Below are 20,449 nucleotides of genomic sequence, written 5' to 3'. Positions count from 1 at the left end.
TTTTCTTCCTCTCGTTTTTAAAACAATACAGTGCAGACTGCACTCCTCACAGTAGAATATAATGGTCAATTTTAGTATAAAAAACATTCTCAGAGATTTGTAAATGCACTTAGTGCTCGAACAGGCCTTGGAGAGATACAGTACCGCTGCCGGGCGCCGGGGGCCGGCGGGGGAGCCCCTGCCGCCCCCCTCACCCCGGATGGTGCGGGGCGGGCCCTGGGGGCACTGGCAGGAAGGGAGCTGCCCTGGGTCTCCCCTCCCTGGCTCCGGGAGAGAACCCCGAGGAAGGCAGGGCAGGCCCCCTGCAGCCCTGGGTCCCTTGTGCGAATGGGGGAGGGCACCCCTGCCTCAGCTTTGGGAGGCCGCCTCCTAAACACACAGGTCTGGGTGTGAGAGGCGCCTCCTCAGACGAGGTGCCCTGTGCGGTGCGCGGCCACAGCTGTGCCAGCAGCCCCGTGGGACGTGCTGGAGGGAAGGGAAGGGAGCGGGAACCCGGGTGTGGGTGTGGGGATGGGGGCGGTTTTTCTGTGCTGGGAAGGAATGGGGGAGGGGAGGAGAGTCTAGAGGAGGAGCAGGGGGCCGGTGGTCCCTGGAGCCCCCATGAGTGGCATTCACCTGGGTTGGCTGGTGGGGGGCCCTGTGGGACCGCCGACTCCCTCTGCCGCTTTTCCGGGTGCCTGGGGCGTGTGGGGAGCTGTCTGACCCCTGGGGGCACTTAGCGCCCCCTGATTCTAAGCCCACTTCTTCCTGCCTCCCGCCCTGGTCTGGGCTCCTCCCTGCGAGCGCCAATGGAGCACTGGTGGTGAAGGTGGTCTCTCCCCCCCCTCTCCAGCGTGGACACAGGAGGCCCTCCCCGGGTCCTGGGGCCGCTGAAGTGGGGGGAGGGGCCTTGGTGAGCGAGGTCACCTGCCAGACCTCCACAGGCCCGGCAGCAGCCAGCCCGGCTGCCCGGGGGCACCAGTGGCCCCTGCGCGGCGACCGCTGTCCTCCGCCCGCCTCCCCGTCGGTGCCCTGTCCCTCCGTCCGTGCGGCACAGGCAGGCCTTATCTGTAGACGGGCAGGCGGATGTGGGCGTGCTGGTGGTCGAGCAGCCGGGGCACTGCCACCGTCTCGTAGCCCTTGCCCAGCATCTGCTCCTTAATGCAGGGCGGCCGGAGGTCGTTGATGAGATACTCCAGCGACTGCAGGCTGCTGCTCAGGGCCGCCGTGCTGCACGCGCTCCTGCTGGGCAGGCCGGAGAGGGCCTCTGCGGGCGGCCCCGCCAGCTCCCGGGCGCCCCCGGGCCCCAGCTCGGCCACCGCCACTGCCGGGTTGTAGCAGTCGCTGGTGGGTGTCACCAGCACGCTGTTCCAGGGGGCGGCAAAGTACTGGCCCACGGTGAGGCCGGCAGGCAGCCCTACGTTGCAGGTGAGGGGGGACCCACTGGCCCGCTCGTACGCCCGCCCCCCACAAGCCTCCGGGGACTTGCTGGCCACCGTGCCGCCGCTGTAGGCCCGTAGAGGCTGGGGCGGCGGTGGGGGTGGCTTCTGTGGCCACAGCAGGTAGTCCAGGCTGCCATCCACGTACCCTGCGGGCTTGGCGGCTCCGGCCAACGTCAAGGCCGCGCTTCCCGGGCCCAGGTCGGCGCCTCTGCGACAGTCGGGCAGGCCCGCGGCCGAGTAGGCCAGGCTGGGGAAGCTGGGCACAGGGCCGTGCTTGGCCGGGCTGGGCTGGGGCACAGCCACGCCCTGGCAGGCCGCGGGGGCCACGCCCGGGGCCTGGCACTGCTGGTTGAGCTGGTAGAGGAGGCTGTGGATGGAGGGCAGGTTGGAAGGCGGCAGGGCCAGGCCGCGGCCGGGCAGGGGGATGACGGAGGCGGCCGTGGCGGCGGCCGTGGGCAGGCCGGGTGGCGGGGCGGGCGCCTCGGGAGGCTTGGGGTAGGCCAAGGGCCCCAGAGTGCTGGGCGCCGGGTAGGGCGCGATGCCCACCTGCACGGTGGCTGGTGACAGCTTGGTCCGCTTGCCCTCGGCGCTCTTGAGCACGCCTTTGACAGGCCCGGCGGGCGCGGCTGCGCTGGAGGAGACGGCGGCCTTGACGACGGCCAGCAGGCCCTGGTAGCCGGCGTGCTGCGGGTAGGGGCTGTAGCGCTGGCCGCACGTGTCGTAGCCGTTAACGGTGCGGCCCAGGTGCTTGTGCTGCGGCACCCGGATGGTGGTGGGGAAGATCTTGATGGACAGCGGGCTGTTGGCCACCTTCTCAGCGTAGGCGTCGAGCTCGGCTGGGCTCGGGTAGCGGGAGGAATGCATGGAGCTGGCCACCGCCTCGCCTGGGGGACAGGGAGGAGAGGGAAGCACAGGTGAGCGTTGAGCAGGTGACACGGGAGGCCAGGAGCCACCCCCGCTGCCGGCCGCCCTTCCCTCGCGCCTTCCTCCATTCGCCCCCTGCTCCTCCCTCCTTCTGAGTTAAGCTCCATGGGGTGTAGGTAAAGGGATCAGGACACCCTCCTGTGACAATGCCTGGGTCCAGGGGTCAGGGGTGGGGCGAGGCCAGTGTCCGAGGGTCCCGGCCCTCCCGGTCACCAGGCGCCAGGTCAGCGGCCCTCCTGTCTGCTCACTGCGAGGAGCAGCGCCTGGTGTGTCCCTGGAGAGGTGGCGCGGGCGGCGCTCGCATTGCGTCGGTCGCTAAAGGCTGCGTTTGTGAGGCCAGTGCGCGGTGCTCGCTCCTCGCATGGGCGTGTGCTCTCCGTGCGCGCCCACATCAGCCTGCCTATCCTTCCTGTTACCGGTGGGAGTCGTTTCCCAGTCGGTCGGGGCTGATTCGGTGGCCCTCTGGCCCGGTGCGTGCATTCAGCGAGTTCTGTGGGAACATGGCCGCCAGCAGAACCGCTGGGCCACGGGGAGGAGAAAATGCCCGGCAGTTTCCAAAGAGACTGCGCCAGGCACGTGCCACCGGCAGAGCCCGGAGCCCGGCTCCACGCCCGCTGCGCTCGGTGCTGTCTTTGCTGCCGTGCCTGTGGGTGCCCACTCCTGCCCCTGCCCTCTCGGTGCCTCCCTTTCCTGACCCGTCAAATGGGGGTTCGGGGCATTGGCCTGTGAGCAGAGCCCAGCGCGGGGCCTGGCGGGAGGGGGCCGCTGCTGTGGGCTTTCACCTGGCGCCACATTTCCTGTCCAGTCAGTAGGCAGGTGAGGGACATCGCACTCTGGCTGCCAGCCCCATCCTGAGGCTGCCCGTCACCTGCAAAGCCACCACCTTTTGTGTGAACTGCGCTTTGTGTGCCAGTGGGCGCAACTGGCCCTGCCACCGGGAGGCAGGTCGCTGGTGGGCTGACCCCTCCTCCATCCAGAGCCTCTCCCTGGTCCCAAGACATTCCTCTCCTGGGGCCCTGTCTGAGGCAGGGGCAGCACCATGTGGATGGAAAGACCCTGCCCGGGCTCAGAGCCGGCTGGCCTGGCTGGAGGGCCCTTTGTAAGTTGCTTGCAAAGCGGAGCCTCAGTTTTCCCACCTGTGGAATGGGGGTAATGATCATGCCAGGTCTGCAGGGTGACCTCAACTGTAGCAAGGGGCCCAGCAGCTGGTGAGGCGCACAGTAGGTGCTGGGAGATCGGGACCTGTCTGGGCCCTTGGGTGAGGAAGACCCTACAAGGTTTCAGAGGCATACTGCCTTCCTGTCCTGTGGGCACCCCCAGGACCCGCCAGTGACTCCAGGGGGACTCAGGAGGGGGCCTTCACCACCCGGAACCTCAGTTTCCACATCTGTAAAATGGGGGTGCTGCTAACACTACCTCCCAGAGTGGCTGTGAGGGTTTAACAAGCCGTGCTCTCCGTCTGCGGTCATTCCTTCCCGGGTGCCTGGGGCCAGGGCCTTGCGGGAGAGGATGGGGCGGGGCTTGTGCGCAGGTGGGCCTGGCAAACGTCCCACCCTCCCAGAGCCTCACCCACGGCCCCTCCGGGGCCCACAGCCAATGTGGGCAAATGCATGCTGTGGGGGAAGGGCAGGCAGTGGGGGACGCTGGGGAGCCAACCCGCCGGGCTCCGGAGATGGCTTTTTGGAAGACAGGGCACCCCAGTTAAGGCCATGGTGAAAGGGGTGACGAGGGAGGAAGATGTCCGGTGGGAACTATAATTCAGAGGTCAGCAGCCCGGAGCAGCGTGCAGAGAAGCCCAGAGGCCTGGGCAGGCCGTGCGCGGCCGAACCGAACGGAGAGCACTCTTCACTGAGGGCCGCGGCTCTCAGGCGTTCCTACCCCCAGGGCACATGGCGAGGTCTAGAGCTGCATTCGATGCCACAACATGAGGGGGTGCTACTGGCATCTAGTGGGCAGAGGGGCTGCTGAACATCCATGATGCACAGCACAGCCCCCCACAAAGAGCTGTCAGGGCCCCGAGTGCCAGCAGTGCGGGGAGAGGCCCTGCCCCAGGGCCTGGGCAGCCAGGGAAGGTTAAGCAGGGAGGGCAGGGCAGGCAGCTCGTTAGGAAGGCCATCCACTCTGCCCCTCGGTGCAGGGGTGGGGCCTGACCTGGGCCGGGCAGCAGGGAGGGGAGGGGTGGGCAGCACCAGAGGAGGCTGGAGCAGTGTTCGTCCCTCTGGCCTGACCTGGGCTGGGCAGGTGGAACCGGCCAGGGGCCCCCATCCTGCCCCTGCCTGGGGCAGCCCCCACCTCAGTGGCCTGAAATAAACTCGGTGTGGAGAATGGAAATGTCACTTTGGCCAACGGGGGAATCTTTCTGGGGATTGGATTTAAACTACATTATACAAGCAATTTCATGGGCACTTAGCACCGCGCGGATGGGCCCGCCAAAAAGGGACCAGCTCTTCATTTTCCAGCCATAAATCAGCAGCTGCTATAATGAGCACAAAAATGTCACTTTTATGCAATTTTACAGATGAACAAAACTGGTGAAATTAACTGTGGTAACCTACTATAGTCAGCAAAAGCAGCTGCCGGGGAAAAATTATATCTGTATGTATTTTTGTGCCTCTTAAACTCTCTTTCCAAGCAAGTTTCTGCCATTGTGGTGTGAACACTCATTTGTCCTCACCATTATACTTTCATTTGGAGTTTATCTTGAGTATCCAATGAGCCACCAACTGTGAAAATGATTAAATCTACAAAATCTATCTAATGGATGGAATAAATTAGGTGTTTAAAACCTGAAGAAGGGGCGGGAAGCAGTGCCTGTCACTGTTCCCACTCATTGAGAGAAGGGCCCCGTCGGGCCCCTGGCAGGTCAGCAGGCCCCTCGGTGGGCTGGTCCCCCTGGCTCTTCCTGGAGCCAATGGTGGGGGCACAGCGGAGGCCGCCCGTGGGGGGAGTGCTTGGCACATGCTGGTCCCCGAGCCTGCAGCCCCTCGGCCCCTGTCGTCTGGAGCGCCTGGCAGCTCTGAGAGGTGGGAGGTGTCCCCATTGCACAGCTGAGGAAGCAGACAAGGTGTGGCACTGGGAAGGTGGTCTCCAAGATATTCATGTCCCTTCCCGCTCCCAATGTGGCGACCTGTGCAACCTGCAAGGGGAGGAGTGTGGGGCCCGGTGTGTGTGTGTGTGTGTGTGTGTGTGTGTGTGTGCGCGTGTGTGCGCGCGCGTGCGCATAAAAGGCACTGCGGCCTCCTCCTGGCTCATTCTCTCTGGGGGAGGCGGCTGCCGCGTGAGGACACAGGAGCAGCCCGTGGGGAGGCCGCCTGGGGAGGCCCTGAGGCCTCCCGCCCCAGCCTGGGAGCCTTCTTGGAAGTGGGCCCTCCAGCCCCGGTCAAGCTTTCGGATGACTGCAGCTCCGGCCGACCTCAGACTGCAGCCGTGCGAGAGACCAGGAGCAGAACTGCCCAGCTAGGCCACTGCTGGATTCCTGGTGCACAGAAGCCATGGGAGCTACTGTACGATCACTGATGCTTTAAGCCGTGAAGCTCTGGAGCAACTTGCTCCAGAGCTTTAAGCCGTGAAGCTCTGGAGCAACTTGCTCCACAGCAACAGACAGCGGACACAGGCCCTCATTTTACGGAGGAGAAATGGAAGCTCAGCGATCCCCAGGGCCACACAACGGGCAGGGGGCAGAGCTGGAGTTGGACCTGGTCTGTTTTCCAAGTCCTCTCCTCCCATGTCTCCCACCTCTCCCTCCGCACCACAAGGCAGGCCCCCACGGGAGCAGGAGACTCATGACGCGCTCTCTCCCCCTCCACAGAAGAGGACTACGATCATTTGTGGTGGTTGTTAATCCTCACCTGAGGGTATTTTCCCCTTGATTGTCAGAGAGAGTGGAAGGGAGGGGGAGAGACAGAGAAACATCCACGTGAGAGACGCATCAATTGGTTGCCTCCCGCATGTGCCCTGACCAGGAGGAGCCTGTGACCGAGGTACATGCCCTTGACTGGAATTGAACTCACGACCCTTCAGTCTGCAGCCCGATGTCCTATCCACTGAGCCAGAGAGGAGGACGATCTTGAGGAGGAGCCATAATCAGCCTCGAGGCTCAGAGGGACCGGTGACCCATCAGAGGCCACGCGGGCAGGCTGTCTGCCTGGCTTCAGCTTTGCTCCTAGAGGTGCCAGCTGCAGCCTGAGCCCGTCCTGCCTGGACACGGCCTGGCTGGGCCTGCGCAGTGCTCTTGGTGTCCTGGGAGCGAGACTTCGGCCTCACACCCGGGCTGGCTGCCGTGGCCCCTGCTGCACACCTCGTCCCTGAGGCCCCGGGCGTCGCACACAGCCTTTCCCACCGGGATCGCGGCCATGCCTGGGTCCCTGGAGGTGCCCTGTGCAGCCTTGTTTTGGCAAATGCAATGACACAGGCAAAGGCCTCACGTGAAGGAAGCAGCAGAGCCAGCTGTCTGCGGCGGCTCCTGAGCAAGGGTGAGATGGGGCAGCGCTCGTGGGGTGACTGCGGGGCGGGGGATCCCATGGCGAGGGGACCCCCGGAGTTCCACGGCCTGGGCTTCGTCACCACCGCACTGACTGACTGCGGGGCTGTCCTCGCCCGACATGGGCTCCCCGAGCTGCTCGCTCGCTGCCGTGTCCCCACCAGCATGTCTAGCTGCGCAGGGATGTCGTGTCGAAGGGACAGCGAGGCTGTGGCCAGGGGCACCCTCACTGCGCCGCGACACCCGGGAGTTAGTCCTGGGAGGGGCTCTGCGGAGGCGGCCCCAAGGCCTCCCCCGACCCACACCCGCCAGCGTTTCCCGGCCCCTCCTGGGGCGGTGCTGTCCTGGGCCGATAACTCTCTCCTCCGCCACCTCACGCGCCCAGAGGCCTCTCTACAACCTTCCCAGGAGCTGGTCTGAGTGAACTCAGCTGCTCAGGGTGCATTCACGCCCCAGCCACCTGGCTCGGCCCTCCCTCTGCACCCTCCCCGTGCCTCCCTCATGCCCACAGCCTCCCTCCCCGTGCCTCCCTCATGCCCACAGCCTCCCTCCCTGTGCCTCCCTCATGCCCACAGCCTCCCTCCCCGTGCCTCCCTCATGCCCACAGCCTCCCTCCCCGTGCCTCCCTCATGCCCACAGCCTCCCTCCCCGTGCCTCCCTCATGCCCACAGCCTCCCTCCCCGTGCCTCCCTCATGCCCACAGCCTCCCTCCCTGTGCCTCCCTCATGCCCACAGCCTCCCTCATGCCCACAGCCTCCCTCCCTGTGCCTCCCTCATGCCCACAGCCTCCCTCCCCGTGCCTCCCTCATGCCCACAGCCTCCCTCCCTGTGCCTCCCTCATGCCCACAGCCTCCCTCCTGCCCACAGCCTCCCTCCCTGTGCCTCCCTCATGCCCACAGCCTCCCTCCCCGTGCCTCCCTCATGCCCACAGCCTCCCTCCCCGTGCCTCCCTCATGCCCACAGCCTCCCTCCTGCCCACAGCCTCCCTCCCTGTGCCTCCCTCATGCCCACAGCCTCCCTCCCCGTGCCTCCCTCATGCCCACAGCCTCCCTCATGCCCACAGCCTCCCTCCCTGTGCCTCCCTCATGCCCACAGCCTCCCTCCCTGTGCCTCCCTCATGCCCACAGCCTCCCTCCCTGTGCCTCCCTCATGCCCACAGCCTCCCTCCCTGTGCCTCCCTCATGCCCACAGCCTCCCTCCCTGTGCCTCCCTCATGCCCACAGCCTCCCTCCCTGGGCCTCCCTCGTGCCCACAGCCTCCCTCCCTGGGCCTCCCTCGTGCCCACAGCCTCCCTCATGCCCACAGCCTCCCTCCCTGTGCCTCCCTCGTGCCCACAGCCTCCCTCCCTGTGCCTCCCTCATGCCCACAGCCTCCCTCCCCGTGCCTCCCTCATGCCCACAGCCTCCCTCCCTGTGCCTCCCTCCCTGTGCCTCCCTCTGGCTTGCCCGCTGCAGTCTCTGTGGCATCCTTGGGGGGTGGGCCCTGGGTTTCAGGAGGAGGTTGGACATCCAAGGAACAGGGTATCAAACAGGGGCCGCAAATGCAAATTCCCACGTTTTTGCTGCCCCCTGGAGGACAGATCGGGCAGGGGATGAGCCAGGAGGCGCAGGCAGGAGAGGCACTGAGGTGGGCAGGGATGCGGGAAGGATGTGCAGAATCCCGTGGATGCCCTGTTCCGAGGCCTCCAAGAGGTCCCTGGGCTGCGTGTGCAAACCCAGGCGCCCACCCTGTGCACGGGGCACCCCTGCCCCGCTCTGCCCGCCATGGCCCCCATCTAAGCCTCGTTGGGAACTTGAAAAGGCTGGCGGGGTGCGGGCCAGTCATCACCCCCTTAAGTTCATGTCCTGGGCCTTTCATGGGCACTAAGTAGGCGGGGCCATCAACGAGCACGTGAAGCCAATAAACAGCAGCCCTTTGATGAGAGTTGACGTGGCCGTGGGAGACGTGAGTGCAGGCCTGGCTCCCGGCCTCGAGAGGCTGAGGGGGGCGGGAGGGGGCGCTCTGCTGTGCAGCCCGAGGGAGCAGCTGGGACCCGGGCTGGAGCCCTACGCCCAGCATGACCACGTGCTGCGGGTGACCCGGCAGCCGAGGACCGGGACGCTGCCTCCCATGTGCAAGGGAAGAGGGTGTGCACTCTGCACTGTGAGGCCCGTGGCATTGCTCACCAGGGGCAGTGGGGACCGGACGGTGGGACAGTGGTGGGTGGGGCAGGGGCCGAACGCCAGCCCAGAATTCCTGGTCCCCACACAGGGTTCTCTGTGGGAACCCAGGCACCAGCCGTGGACGGACCTCACCCCTCAGGTACTGTGCTGAACTCGGGGCCTCCTGACCGCTGGGCACACCCCGGTCCCTCCTGACCGCAGTTAACGGGACATTAATGAGCTGTGGGAGGACAAGGGGCAGGTTGGCTGCCAACCACTTATCTGCCCAGCCCAGCCCACTGGCCCAGGGGCAGCCCGAGGGTCTTTGGTTTCAGAGTCCGGTGTGAATCCAGGTGCCCCTTACCAGCTGGGGGGCCTCTGGGAAGTGACCCAGCTCCCTGGCCTCCGCTTCCCCTGAGGGGCAGAGTGGTGAGAAACCAGAGGCCGCCTGTCGGAGGGCTGGGTGCAGAATGGGTGCACGGGGAGGGCCGGCTCTGTCTGGCCCGACGAGGCAGTGCCGGGCGGTGGCTGTCTCTGGGCACAGCAGAGGGGCCTCTAGTCTCCCTGTGTGTGCACACGCGTGTGGAAGCCCTCCCTCTCACACACGCTCAGACACTCAGGCACTTCCTGTACGTAAACACCAGCAGCTGCTCCCGGGCACACACGGGTACCCACACCCCCGCTGGAGCTCTGGGGTGGCCACTGGGTCCCTGGAGGCAGTCCCCCCCAGCCCATTTCCCTGCCCCTCACCCGTGCCTCAGTGTCTCTCACCTGCTCCCTGATGGGGAGATGACTCTGCGAGCCGTGTCCTCATCCTCTCCCTTGTACCCGGCCCCGGTGTCTGTCCCTGCTCGCCGCTGCAGAGCTGCCTGTCCGTCTTCCTGGCGGCTCTTTGCCTTCGGCCCTGCTGCCTCATCTCCCCCTCCATACCTACTCCCGTCTTCACCCACGCCATGCTGGTGGGCTCACCTACCCGCCCTCCCACTGAGTCTCCCGAGCTCCTCCGGCCCCACCCCACCGGCTCCCTGCCCCTCCCACCTGCATCTTTCTGCAGCCACACTGGGCGCTCTATTCTGGAGGCTGGGCTGGTCCATTATAAAGAACTGCCGACACCCTCTCAAATGCTGGCTCCTCTTCACTGTTGTATGTACGTTTTGCTGGGCCGCAGTGTTTGATGTGGTCCAACTTGTCTCTTCCTCTGTGTGTGTGTTCCCCTCTCAGTGTGCCGAGTCTTCCCACCTGAGGATGACTCGCTGTCGCTTCTTCAAAGCACGCCAGGGCCCAGCTCTCCCCACCCTGGCCCCTCATCGGCAGTTTTGCTTTCTGTGGTTTTAGTTACCTGCAGTCAACTGTGGTCCAAAATATTAAAAAATATTTTTAAATGTCCAAAAGGACATTTCTTCAAAAAGATATACGAAGGTGCTAAGTATTCTCCTTCGCTATCAGAAATGAAAACCACAGTGAGATGCCACCGCGCACCCACTGGGGCGGCCGGAGTCAAAAAGACAGGTCCGTTTTGGTGAAGATGCGGAGAAACTGGAACCCTCGTAACTGCTGGTGGGAATGTCACGTGGGGCAGCTGCCTTGGAAACCAGTTTGGCGGTTCCCCCCAAATCCAGCATAGACTTCCCATGTGACCCAGCAATCCCACTCCTAGGAGCAGGCGCAAGAGAAGGAAAGCATTCGTCCACACAGACACTTGTTCCTGATGGTCACAGCAGCATTAGTCATAACTGCCCCAAATGTGGAAACAACCTAAATACCCATCAGCTGATAAATGGGTAATAAAACATCGCACATCCATACAACGGGGGACTAGTTGGCAGTAACAAGAAGTGAAGTGCCGATATGTGCACGAACATACGTATGTACATTCAACATGGATGAGCCTTGAAAACATGACACTAAGGAAAAAGCCAGACGAAAGGCCACTGTGAATGGGTGAATGGTATGGCACGTGATGCCATACACATAACGCTGTTCCCAAAAAACTGCACTAGCATCTTTGTGTAAGATTCATGTGTCACTTCTTTGTTACAGGTGTAGAGCAGGAGCGTGCAACTCTGGCCTGCTGCCTGCTTTTGTAAATAAAGTTTTATTGGAACACAGCCACGCCCCTTTCTATCCCGGGGGCTGGGACAGCTTCCACGATGCAGCGCCCGGCTGCGTGGTTACAGTGAGACCCTGGATCTTTACAGGAAACGTTGGCCAACTGCTGCTGTCGAGGAGGACAGTTTAGTTCGAACGGTGATCTTATGTTTGCGATCTTGCTGAATTCTTGTTCTCTTGGGGTTTCTGTGCAGCTGGTTTTACTTCTTGCTAACCCTGGTCCCTGTCTTACTGAGCCGGCCCGGACTCTGTAGTGTGGAGGCAGGGACTGGGTCTCTGTCGTCCTCGGAGGTCACCCCTCGGCGGCCTGTGGTCGGACACTGTGCCAGATGAAGGAGCTGCCTGCCTTCCTAGTTTGCTAAGAGCTCATTTGTATTTGTTAGTGGGGAGAGGGGGCTGACGCCATCGGCCCTGCCCTGCGTTTCTGACCTCTGTCCTCTCCCCTGTCCTCTCCCGGCGTCCCCACGGCAGGGGCCCGGGCCTGCCCTCCACCCCCAGGCTGCATAATTGCATCTGCTGCCTGGCCAGAGGTTTGTTTTTAATGTTATTGGGATTGTAAATTGCTTTGTTTCTTCCGTATTTTATTAGTGTGAGTGGAAGCAGCTGCACCTGCAGGAATGCTCGCTCACGGGGCAGCAGCTGCAGCCTGTCAGGGTCAAGGACAGGGTCAGGGTCGCTGTGGAGGGCGGGTGAGGCTTGGCAGTGGGGAGAAGAGCGCTCCCTGAGCTGGGGCTGGCGAGCCCTTAGCAGCTGCCTGGGGAGAGGGGTGGGAAGCTCTTGTTTGCCTGTGGGTACGGGTGTGGGGAGGGGGCTCCCACCGTCTGGGCGGGCGGGGTGGGGCAAAGGGTTTGAGTCGGCTACCAGGCCCTGAGATGGCCAGTTACTCACCTGCCTGAGACCATGCCCACGACCCAAGCAGGGCACAGCCAGAATTTGACCCTGACCACTGTGATCTCAAAGGCTGTGCCCTGCGGGTCATGGGGGAGGGGGCAGAGTGGGCACCCTACCCTCACCCACAGGGGAGCAGCCTGCGGTGCAGAGAGGCCGCGTGGCTTATGAGGTGGCAGAGTGTCCTGGGTCGTGGCCTCAGCTCCGAGGATGGCAGGTGCCCGAGTACCACCCTCCCCACATGCCTCTCAGAAGCTACCTGCACAGCCTGCGCTTTTGGCAGCACATGACGTGACTCAGAGTTTACGGGTCAACACCACGATGAGAAAGGCAAGTATTTATCAGTGGGTCCTGAGCAGCTGTCCGGGGCAGGCAGGTCCTGTGTGGAACCCAGGGACGCCGGCAGCTGGGAGTCAAGCCTTCCCTCCCCGACATCATTTCTCCTTTCTTCTTCCCCAGGTCACTTTCTCCCACCACCTGGAACAGGCGACGACTGCCAGCCGGACACCCACACTCCTGGCCACAGAGCCGTCCAGGCCCTGCCGCTCCGCTGCCGCCTGACCTCCGGTCCTGGAGGTGAGCTGCAGCCTCCCTGGTGTGCTGTCATGTTCAGGGCTATGTGGTGGCCAGGCCCGTGCAGCCCGCAGTAGTCAGGCTGCTCTGATCCCATTTTACAGGAAGGGGAGGCAGGCGGGCCTCAGGCGGGGCCACGTCCTCCCCTCCCTGGGCTCCTGACATTGTCATCACAGATGGGCAGTGCTGGACGGCCCCTGAGGTCCAGCTGGTCTGGCCCTTGACTTTACAGCAGGAGGAACCCAGGCCCTAACAGGCTGACCCACTTGGCCAAGGTCAGGCTGCACGTGGCCCAGTCCTGAAACTTGGGGCCTGACTGCCAAGAGTAATGCCCAGGAGGAAGGGCAGGAACCTCCCTGCCAGCTGTGCAGGCCTGGCTGGCGGCAGGGCGCCCAATTCAATTTGCTTATCTCCCTTCCTGCCTCCCTCTTCCCTGTGCGCTCAATTACAGGCTGAGTCAGTGTCTTTGCCAGCAAGTGCAGAGATGGCAGGGGAGCCGGGCGCGCTGGCTGGCCTCCCTCGTTCTGGCCTCAGAGCAGGAAGGCCACCAGGTCATCATGCCCATCCCTGACTCCAGCAGAGGGCAAGGCAGGAACCCTGGCAGCGGGACAGTAGCAATCAAAGGTCAAAGTGCACAGTCCCTGTGAGCTAGCGAGTGCATTCTGGGATAACTGTTTTGCACAGACACACACACAAAGATGTTCGTGACAACACCGTTCAGAACAGCGAGGGACTAGGAGCAACCTAGGTGTCCGCTGCTTGTGCAGCTGTGCAGCTGTTGGAAGGACGAGGGCGCGTCCTGTCAGATGGGGAACATCTGGAAGATATACCAGTATTGGTAAGGAAAACAGCCAGGAGCTGAGAGCACAGGGGTGGGAATGTTTATGTAAAAAGTATTTATTGCCCCTCAACATGCATATTTTTCAGGAGGGTATTTTCTCTTTAAATCCTCACCCAAGGATATGTTTTAGAAGATATGATTTTTAGAGAAAGAGACAGACATCACTGTGAGAGAGAAACATACTCGCCCTGACTAGGAATCGAACCCGCAACCTTTTGGTGCAGGGGATGGCGCTCCAACCCATGGCACCTCCGGCCAGGGCTTCAGGAGGGCGTCCGAGAAGCTGCCGACACCGGTTTGCTCTGGCAGGAGAGCCATGTTTACTGTAAATGCTTATGCTCTGAATCGGGTGCCGTGGACAACCAGGGGCAGTGAAGGACTGACTGTATAAACGACAGGGAGCTGCTCCCCCTGGAGGTCACGTAAGGACGTGCGCGGAGAACACATTTTCTGGAAAGGAAGGCCCTCCCAGGTGACCGGTCATTGGTCTGTTGGATGAGGCAGGCAGACAGTTCTCTAAACCCCTGTTCCGGAAAGAACACCCAGAGGGCACCCCCTCTCTTCCTGGGGATACCCTGACAGCAACATGGAATACAAACACCAGTTCCAATATTGGCAAACCCAGGAGCCAGCTAACCCCCTGAACGAACAAACAAACAGTGGAGGGCAGGATGCCCAGGTGAGATCAAGTGGGGCTAAGGGAGGAAGCAGAGGGAAGGTGCCACGGCAGCGGCTTCAGAGCCAGCGACCCTCACTTCCCACGTGTGAGGGACACGCCCGACGTAGAGCCTCCACCCCGTCTGCAGCAGTGAGACTAGAGGTGCACCAGCTGGCAGAGCTGCCCCACGGGTTCCGAAGAGCAAAGGAGAGGCCAAGAGACCACAGTCAGGGACGTGCGGGACCTGCCTGTCTCTGCGGCAGCGAGGGGGGGGGGGGGCGCTGGGCTGGGGGCCCCACCTCCCCCAGAGCCAGCTCATCGAAGCGGCACCAGCACAGCACCCGGTCGGAACATGTAAGAGAAGAGAGGAAAGGCGGCAGGTAAGAAAAGCAACGGCTGGCAAAACACTTCCCACCGGAAGAGAGAAAGACCATGGCTCACTATTGCACTGTGAAGGGAAATGTAGTGACAACTGTTTCTGTGAAGCAAAAACACAGCAGATCTACAAGAGCAGAAGAAGTCTCATTGTGAAAGCAAAAGGGGACACGGGGACGAGGGTGAGGGAGGAAGTGAGCAAACATCGGGGAGCTGGGCGAAGAGACAGCCAACCTGTGTTAACTGGGCCCCGAAGGAGGCGGCGGCGGCAGTGCAAGCCTCGGATCTGTCTTCGGGAAGGGCGCGGGCCTGAGCTCCGGGAACTGAGACACGCACGTCCATCCCGGACACGTGCCGGGGCAGGAACGGCATGAAAGAGGGGCAGGGCCACAATGAAATTCAAAGAGGAAAGTCAGGCCTCAGCTTCTCCATGGCAACATTCCCGCGAGAGCAGAGCAAGGTCTACAGAAACCCTCAAGGAGACAGAGTGCCCGGTGGCTTTACTCGCTGGAGCAGAGAGCTGGCCGACGGGCCGGCCGAACGCTGGGGACTCCAGGAGTCTGTGCGCGAGGCCTTAGGCCACGGCCTGGAGGCCACCTTCCGGGTGATGGGAGACTAAGGCAGAAGAACTGCTGGTGAGTACGGATCCTGCTTACCCGGGAGGCAGGCTGAACGCCGTGGCGCTGTACCCAGATGCTAACATTACGAGCCCCAGGAACGGGTGATGGCATCCCGCACGACAGAAGGGACAGGAGTGTAAGCACACAGGTGCCTCCTCGTTAACAGCCGGGGTCAGGGGCCATCATTTAAAGCCGACGTCAGGTAATAGAGGGTGAAAGTGAACTCCAAGGAAATGAAGAAGGAAAAAGAAAACACAGTTGACCCTTGAACAACACAGGAGTGAGGGGTGCCGACCCCCATGCACAGTCAAAAATCTAAATAAAACTTTTGACTCCCCCAAAACCTAACTATCAATAGCCTGCTGTTGACCAGAAGCCTTACCGATAATGTAAACAGTTGATTAATATAGATTCTGTCTGTTATATGTATTACATACTGTCTTCTTACAATCAAGCAAGCCAGAGAAAAGAAAGTGTTACTAAGAAAATCATAAGGATGAGAAAATACATTTACGGTACTGTACGTATTTATTTTAAAAAATCCACATATAAGTGGACTGATGTACCTCAAACCTGTGTTGTTCAAGCATTGCACACTAATGTCAACATTTTTTTCATCTTAGGGAAAATAATAGATACTGTTCCAAAGAAATAGAAAGTCAGGGTATTATTTAAAGTTGCACCGCTAGACAAAAACACCAACCTCCCTCATGATTGGTGGGCGCAGAATAAAGCAGAGAACAGATCACTTAGGAAAGACTTTTGAAAGCAATTACAGCAAAGCACAAAATGAACTACGATGAGACATCTGTCATATCAATAAATGTAAATGGGCTAAGCTCTCAAAAAATTCTTAAAGGCATTCAGACTGAATCACAAAGCTTAATCCAGCTCTATAGTATATGAGTCACACCTAAGCAAAGTAATTCAGAAAGGTTCAAATAAAAGGACTGGCCAAGGTTTCAAGAAAAATGTGAATTAAAAGAGCAGAGGTTACTATCTGAACAGATGAAATTGAATCTGCCCCCAAGGTATTAAATATAGTAAAGAAAGATGCAAGTCACTATTAGATTTAAGGTATTAATATCCGTGTGTTAAATAACACTGCATCGCCATTCATCAGGCCGAAGCTGTAGGTGCCACAAGAAGAAATAGACTGGAACACATTAGCAGTGGGCATCTAATTCATTTCTCTCCGTGACAGGTAGCTAAGGGTATAGAAGACCTAACTAACATAAGTAATGGGGTTGATATAATTGGTACACACCACACTCTGAATCCTGAAAACAGAGCCACATCTTCTTTTCCCCATAAAGTGTCAAAACTCACAAAAAATGACCATGGAGTCTATCGAAAAGAAAACTTTGATCATCTATACTAATAAAAGGGTAATATGCTAATTAGACCAGATAGACTGGACGTCCTTCCTGACAAAGCCGGGTGGTGGAGGTGGCCAGCCTGCAAACTGCTGGCAGCCCCTCATCCAGGCCAGCCCTGCCCCCCAGCAGGGACCCCCACCCCGATCGGGGGTGTGGCCAGCCTGCAAACCACCCGCGGCCCCTTGCCCAGGCCGGCCCTGCCCCCTTGCGGGGACCCCCCACCCGATCAGGGGCCCCCTTCAGGGCAGGTCAGCTGGCCCCCACCCATGCACCAGGCCTCTATCCTATATAATAAAAGGGTAATATGCAAATTGATCCTAACGGCAGAACGACTGCTGGATCAGTCACTATGAGGCGCACTGACCACCTCTTAGTCCCTTCCCCCGGCCGTCAGGCACCGATCACCTGATGGTGAATGGGGAACTGGGGGTGGGTGGCGGCGGGGGTGGGGCTGGCTGCGGGCAGCTGGGGAAGAAGGCCCTGATTGCAGGCCAGGCCTAGGGACCATACTCGTGCACAAATTTCGTGCACCGGCCTCTAGTCCTATATAATAAAAGGGTAATATGCGAATTGACCCTGATGGCAGAACAACCAGAAATGACCGGTTTCTATGATGCACACTGACCACCAGGGGGCAGACACTCAATGCAGGAGCTGCCCCCTGGTGGTCAGTGCGCTCCCACAGAGGGAGCTCCGCTCAGCCACAAGTCGGGCTGACAGCTGCGAGTGCAGCGGTGGTGGCGGGAGCCTCTCCTGCCTCCTTGGCAGCACTAAGGATGTCTGACTGCGGCTCTCCTCGGGGAGCGGGCCTAAGCTGGCAGGTGGACATCCCCTGAGGGCTCCCGAGCTGTCAGAGGGATGTCTGACTGCCAGCTTAGGCCGGATCCCCTGGGGAGCGGGCCTAAGCCAGCATGTGGACATCCTCCTAGGGGTCCCGGACTGTGAGAAGGCACAGGCCGGGCTGAGGGACCCCCTGAGTGCATGAATTTTTGTGCACCGGGTCTCTAGTAATGCAGTAAAACTAGAAAAAACAAAACACAAAAGCACCTACTAGCTGGGTGGAGAAATGAAACTCAACTGAGCCTTAGGTCAAAGAAGAAATCAAATCCAAATTATAAAATATTTAGGGAAAATACTACACATTAGAACCTATAGGATATAGCTAAAGCAGTGTTCGAAGCATTCAAAGCCTTAATTTTTTCTTGTTTATCAGTTTAAAGATTTAAGCTTTGAAATAAAAAAACAAGGAAAGTAGGAAGATTTTAATAAAGATAAAGGCATAAATTAATGCATTGGAAACCAGAAAGGGGTGATTACTAATAAATCCTAAATATGGCTCTTTGGGACAAGGAGGCAAATAACCTCATTAGCTATCTAACCTAATCAGGAAAAAAGAAAAGAAAAAAGGGGCACAAAATACACAATAAGGGTGAGTTAATAATTTTAAAGGAATTATAAATTGTTTTGTTCAGCTTCATGCAAATAAATTTGAAAACCTGGATAAAACGAATACTTTTCTAGAGGAATATAATTTATCAAACTCATTCAATAAGCAGAACAATTAAAACATAAATTATTACAGAAGAACCAGAGAACATTATCAAAGAGCTATCCACCTACTCAAAAGAAATGCACTAGCCAAGACTGTTTAATGGAAGAGCAGCCAATCTTTCAAGAACAGATAATCCATTTCCAGTTGAACTGTTACAAAGCATAAAGAAGGAAAGCCTTCATTCTCTTTATGAAAGAGCATAACACTGACAGCAAAACCCAACAAAACCGTTCCAACTAAAGACTACTCTCATTGATGAAACTGAGGCAAAACTCCTAAGTAAAGGAGCTAATCTAATCCCTGCATAGTATATTAAAAAGAAATATTCACCATAACCAAGTGGGATTCAACTAGGAATGCAAGGATGGCTCAATATTAAGAAATCTATATCATTATACATATTAATCGATCAAAGGAAATACCCATGTGATCATCTTCATGGATTTGGTAAACTTCAACTTGCATTCTTGATTTTTAAAATTCTTGATAAAACGAGAATAGATGGACACATATTTAACATGCTATCTACCCCAATCCAGCATTTTGCTAATGGAGAAATCCTAGGAGTTTCTCATTTTTTAATGAGAAGTGGGACAAAGCAAGAATATTTATTATGACCATTACTATTTTTCATTGTTCCAGGGATAGTAGCCAACCCTATTATATAAGACAAAGAAATTAAGGTATAAAACTTCCAAAGTAGGAAGTAAAATTATCATTTGCAAATGATATAACTGGAAAACCTGACTAAATTAAAAACCCATTACAAACAAAAGATTTCAGTAAGGTGGCAGGAGTCAACAGCCTTTCTATAAATAACCTCCATTTATGAAAAGAAAGACTTGACAAAAACGGTTAGCTATCCAGAAATAAACTGAAATAATGTGTAAGGTCTACACGAAGCAAATATTAAAACATTCCCAAGGGACGCACAAGGAAGTTAGAATGCACAAGAAGGTATAGATCATGTTCGTGGAGGGGAAGACATCATCCTAACAATGCCATTTCTTCCTACACGAATTTATAAATTTAATGCAGTCCCAGTAAAAACACAAACAGGATTTTTGTTCTTACCCAGATAAATTGATTCCATAGTTCAGACAGGGAAATAAAGAGAACAGCCCAGGAAATTCTGTGTGGGAGGATGGTGAATAGAGGAATAGCTTGCATCAGCAAGTGTTAAAGTGTGTTACGCCCCAGCTACAACATGGCTGAACCTCGCAAACGTTTTGCTAAATGAAAGAAGTGAGTCACAAAAGGCCACATAATGTATGATTCCCCCCTTTCATACACATAATGTATAAAAGCCCAGAAGAGGAGGTCTATAGAGAAGGAAGGCGGGCGGGTCAGGGAGTGACTGCTCATGGTTAAGACGGGTTTCTTCTTGAAGTGACAAAATGCTCTACAATGGACTGCGGTGAAGGTTGCAAAATTCTGTGAACATACTAAAAGCCATCACTGTGTTCCCTTCAAATGGGTGGATTGTGTCGTATGTGAATTACACCCCAATAAAGATGCTAAAAAATGTAAAATGTATTATAACGCTACAATAATTAAGATAGCATTGCACCGATGCTGATTAACTTTGGATCCACATCTCAAACTTTCCACCAGAGAAATTACAAAACAATCAGATATCATCTATTTAAAAAATTAAACCATAAAAAAACTAGAAAAACCTGGGGAGCTGCTTTAAAAGAAGAAAATCCCCAATGTCAGCATGTTGAAGGACATTTCAAGTATGACACACAATCCAAAGGCTATGGAAGCAAAAGGAAATGACCACCAATTTCACTCCACAAAGAAAATCCCTCCATGGTGGGATCACAGGCAGATGACAAATCGGGGAAAACACCTGCAATTCGTGTGACACACAGAGGCCTACACCAACAGCAACAGAAACAACCCAACTGGAAGAATGGACCAAAGAGACGGATAGATAAGACAGACAGCAAAGTTACAAGTGCACATACCTCTGACCGGTGTGTCCGCTCCTAGAAATTTACCCTGCAGTTTACACCTTGTGGCGCACACCCCGCTCTTTACTGCTGCACCGCTGGTAAGGGCAGCAGGCTGGGTACAGTGCCACTTAAGCGACTGGTCTGGTGAATTAGGGACCATCCTGGCAATGGGAAACTATGGCAAAAGGATGAGGAGGCTCTTTAAGTGCTGACATGTAGGCTGTGTCACTAAGTGAAAGAGAGAGGTGCAGGTCAGCGTGTAAAACGTGTACACGTCTGCTGGGACGTGCACAGCACAGCTCTGGGAGGGACACGCGAGAGCTGACAGCACGGCTGCCTCTGGCAGGAGATGGTGGGCTGTGTGGGGAAAGGGAGGGTTTTGTCTGTACACCCCTTCATCCCTTTTGAATATTGGACCCCAAGAACGTATGATCTAAAGATAAACACACATTAAACAAGAAAAAAGCAGCAGTGTAAGCACAGTGATAAAGGCAGCTGCGCCTGTGCTGTGGGGAGGTGACAGGAGG

At 57.6% G+C, this 20,449-nt stretch overlaps 1 protein-coding gene across 1 annotated transcript in view; it reads right to left on the bottom strand.

Annotated features, from left to right (window-relative positions):
* The window catches only part of FAM222A (family with sequence similarity 222 member A), a 49,167-nt gene continuing 28,718 nt past the window's right edge, over window positions 1-20,449 (bottom strand). The window contains exon 3 of the mRNA XM_070399290.1: window positions 1-2,305. Within this exon, the coding sequence (XP_070255391.1) occupies window positions 1,044-2,305 (1,262 nt within the window). The 3' untranslated portion in view covers window positions 1-1,043. The remainder of the gene's footprint in view (window positions 2,306-20,449) is intronic.

The sequence above is a fragment of the Myotis yumanensis genome, unplaced genomic scaffold, assembly GCF_028538775.1.
Source record: "Myotis yumanensis isolate MYYU_CA2020_CCGP unplaced genomic scaffold, mMyoYum1.0.hap1 SCAF_19, whole genome shotgun sequence".
NCBI classification, from domain to species: Eukaryota; Metazoa; Chordata; class Mammalia; order Chiroptera; family Vespertilionidae; genus Myotis; species Myotis yumanensis.
This window is presented reverse-complemented; position numbering and strand designations above follow the sequence as displayed.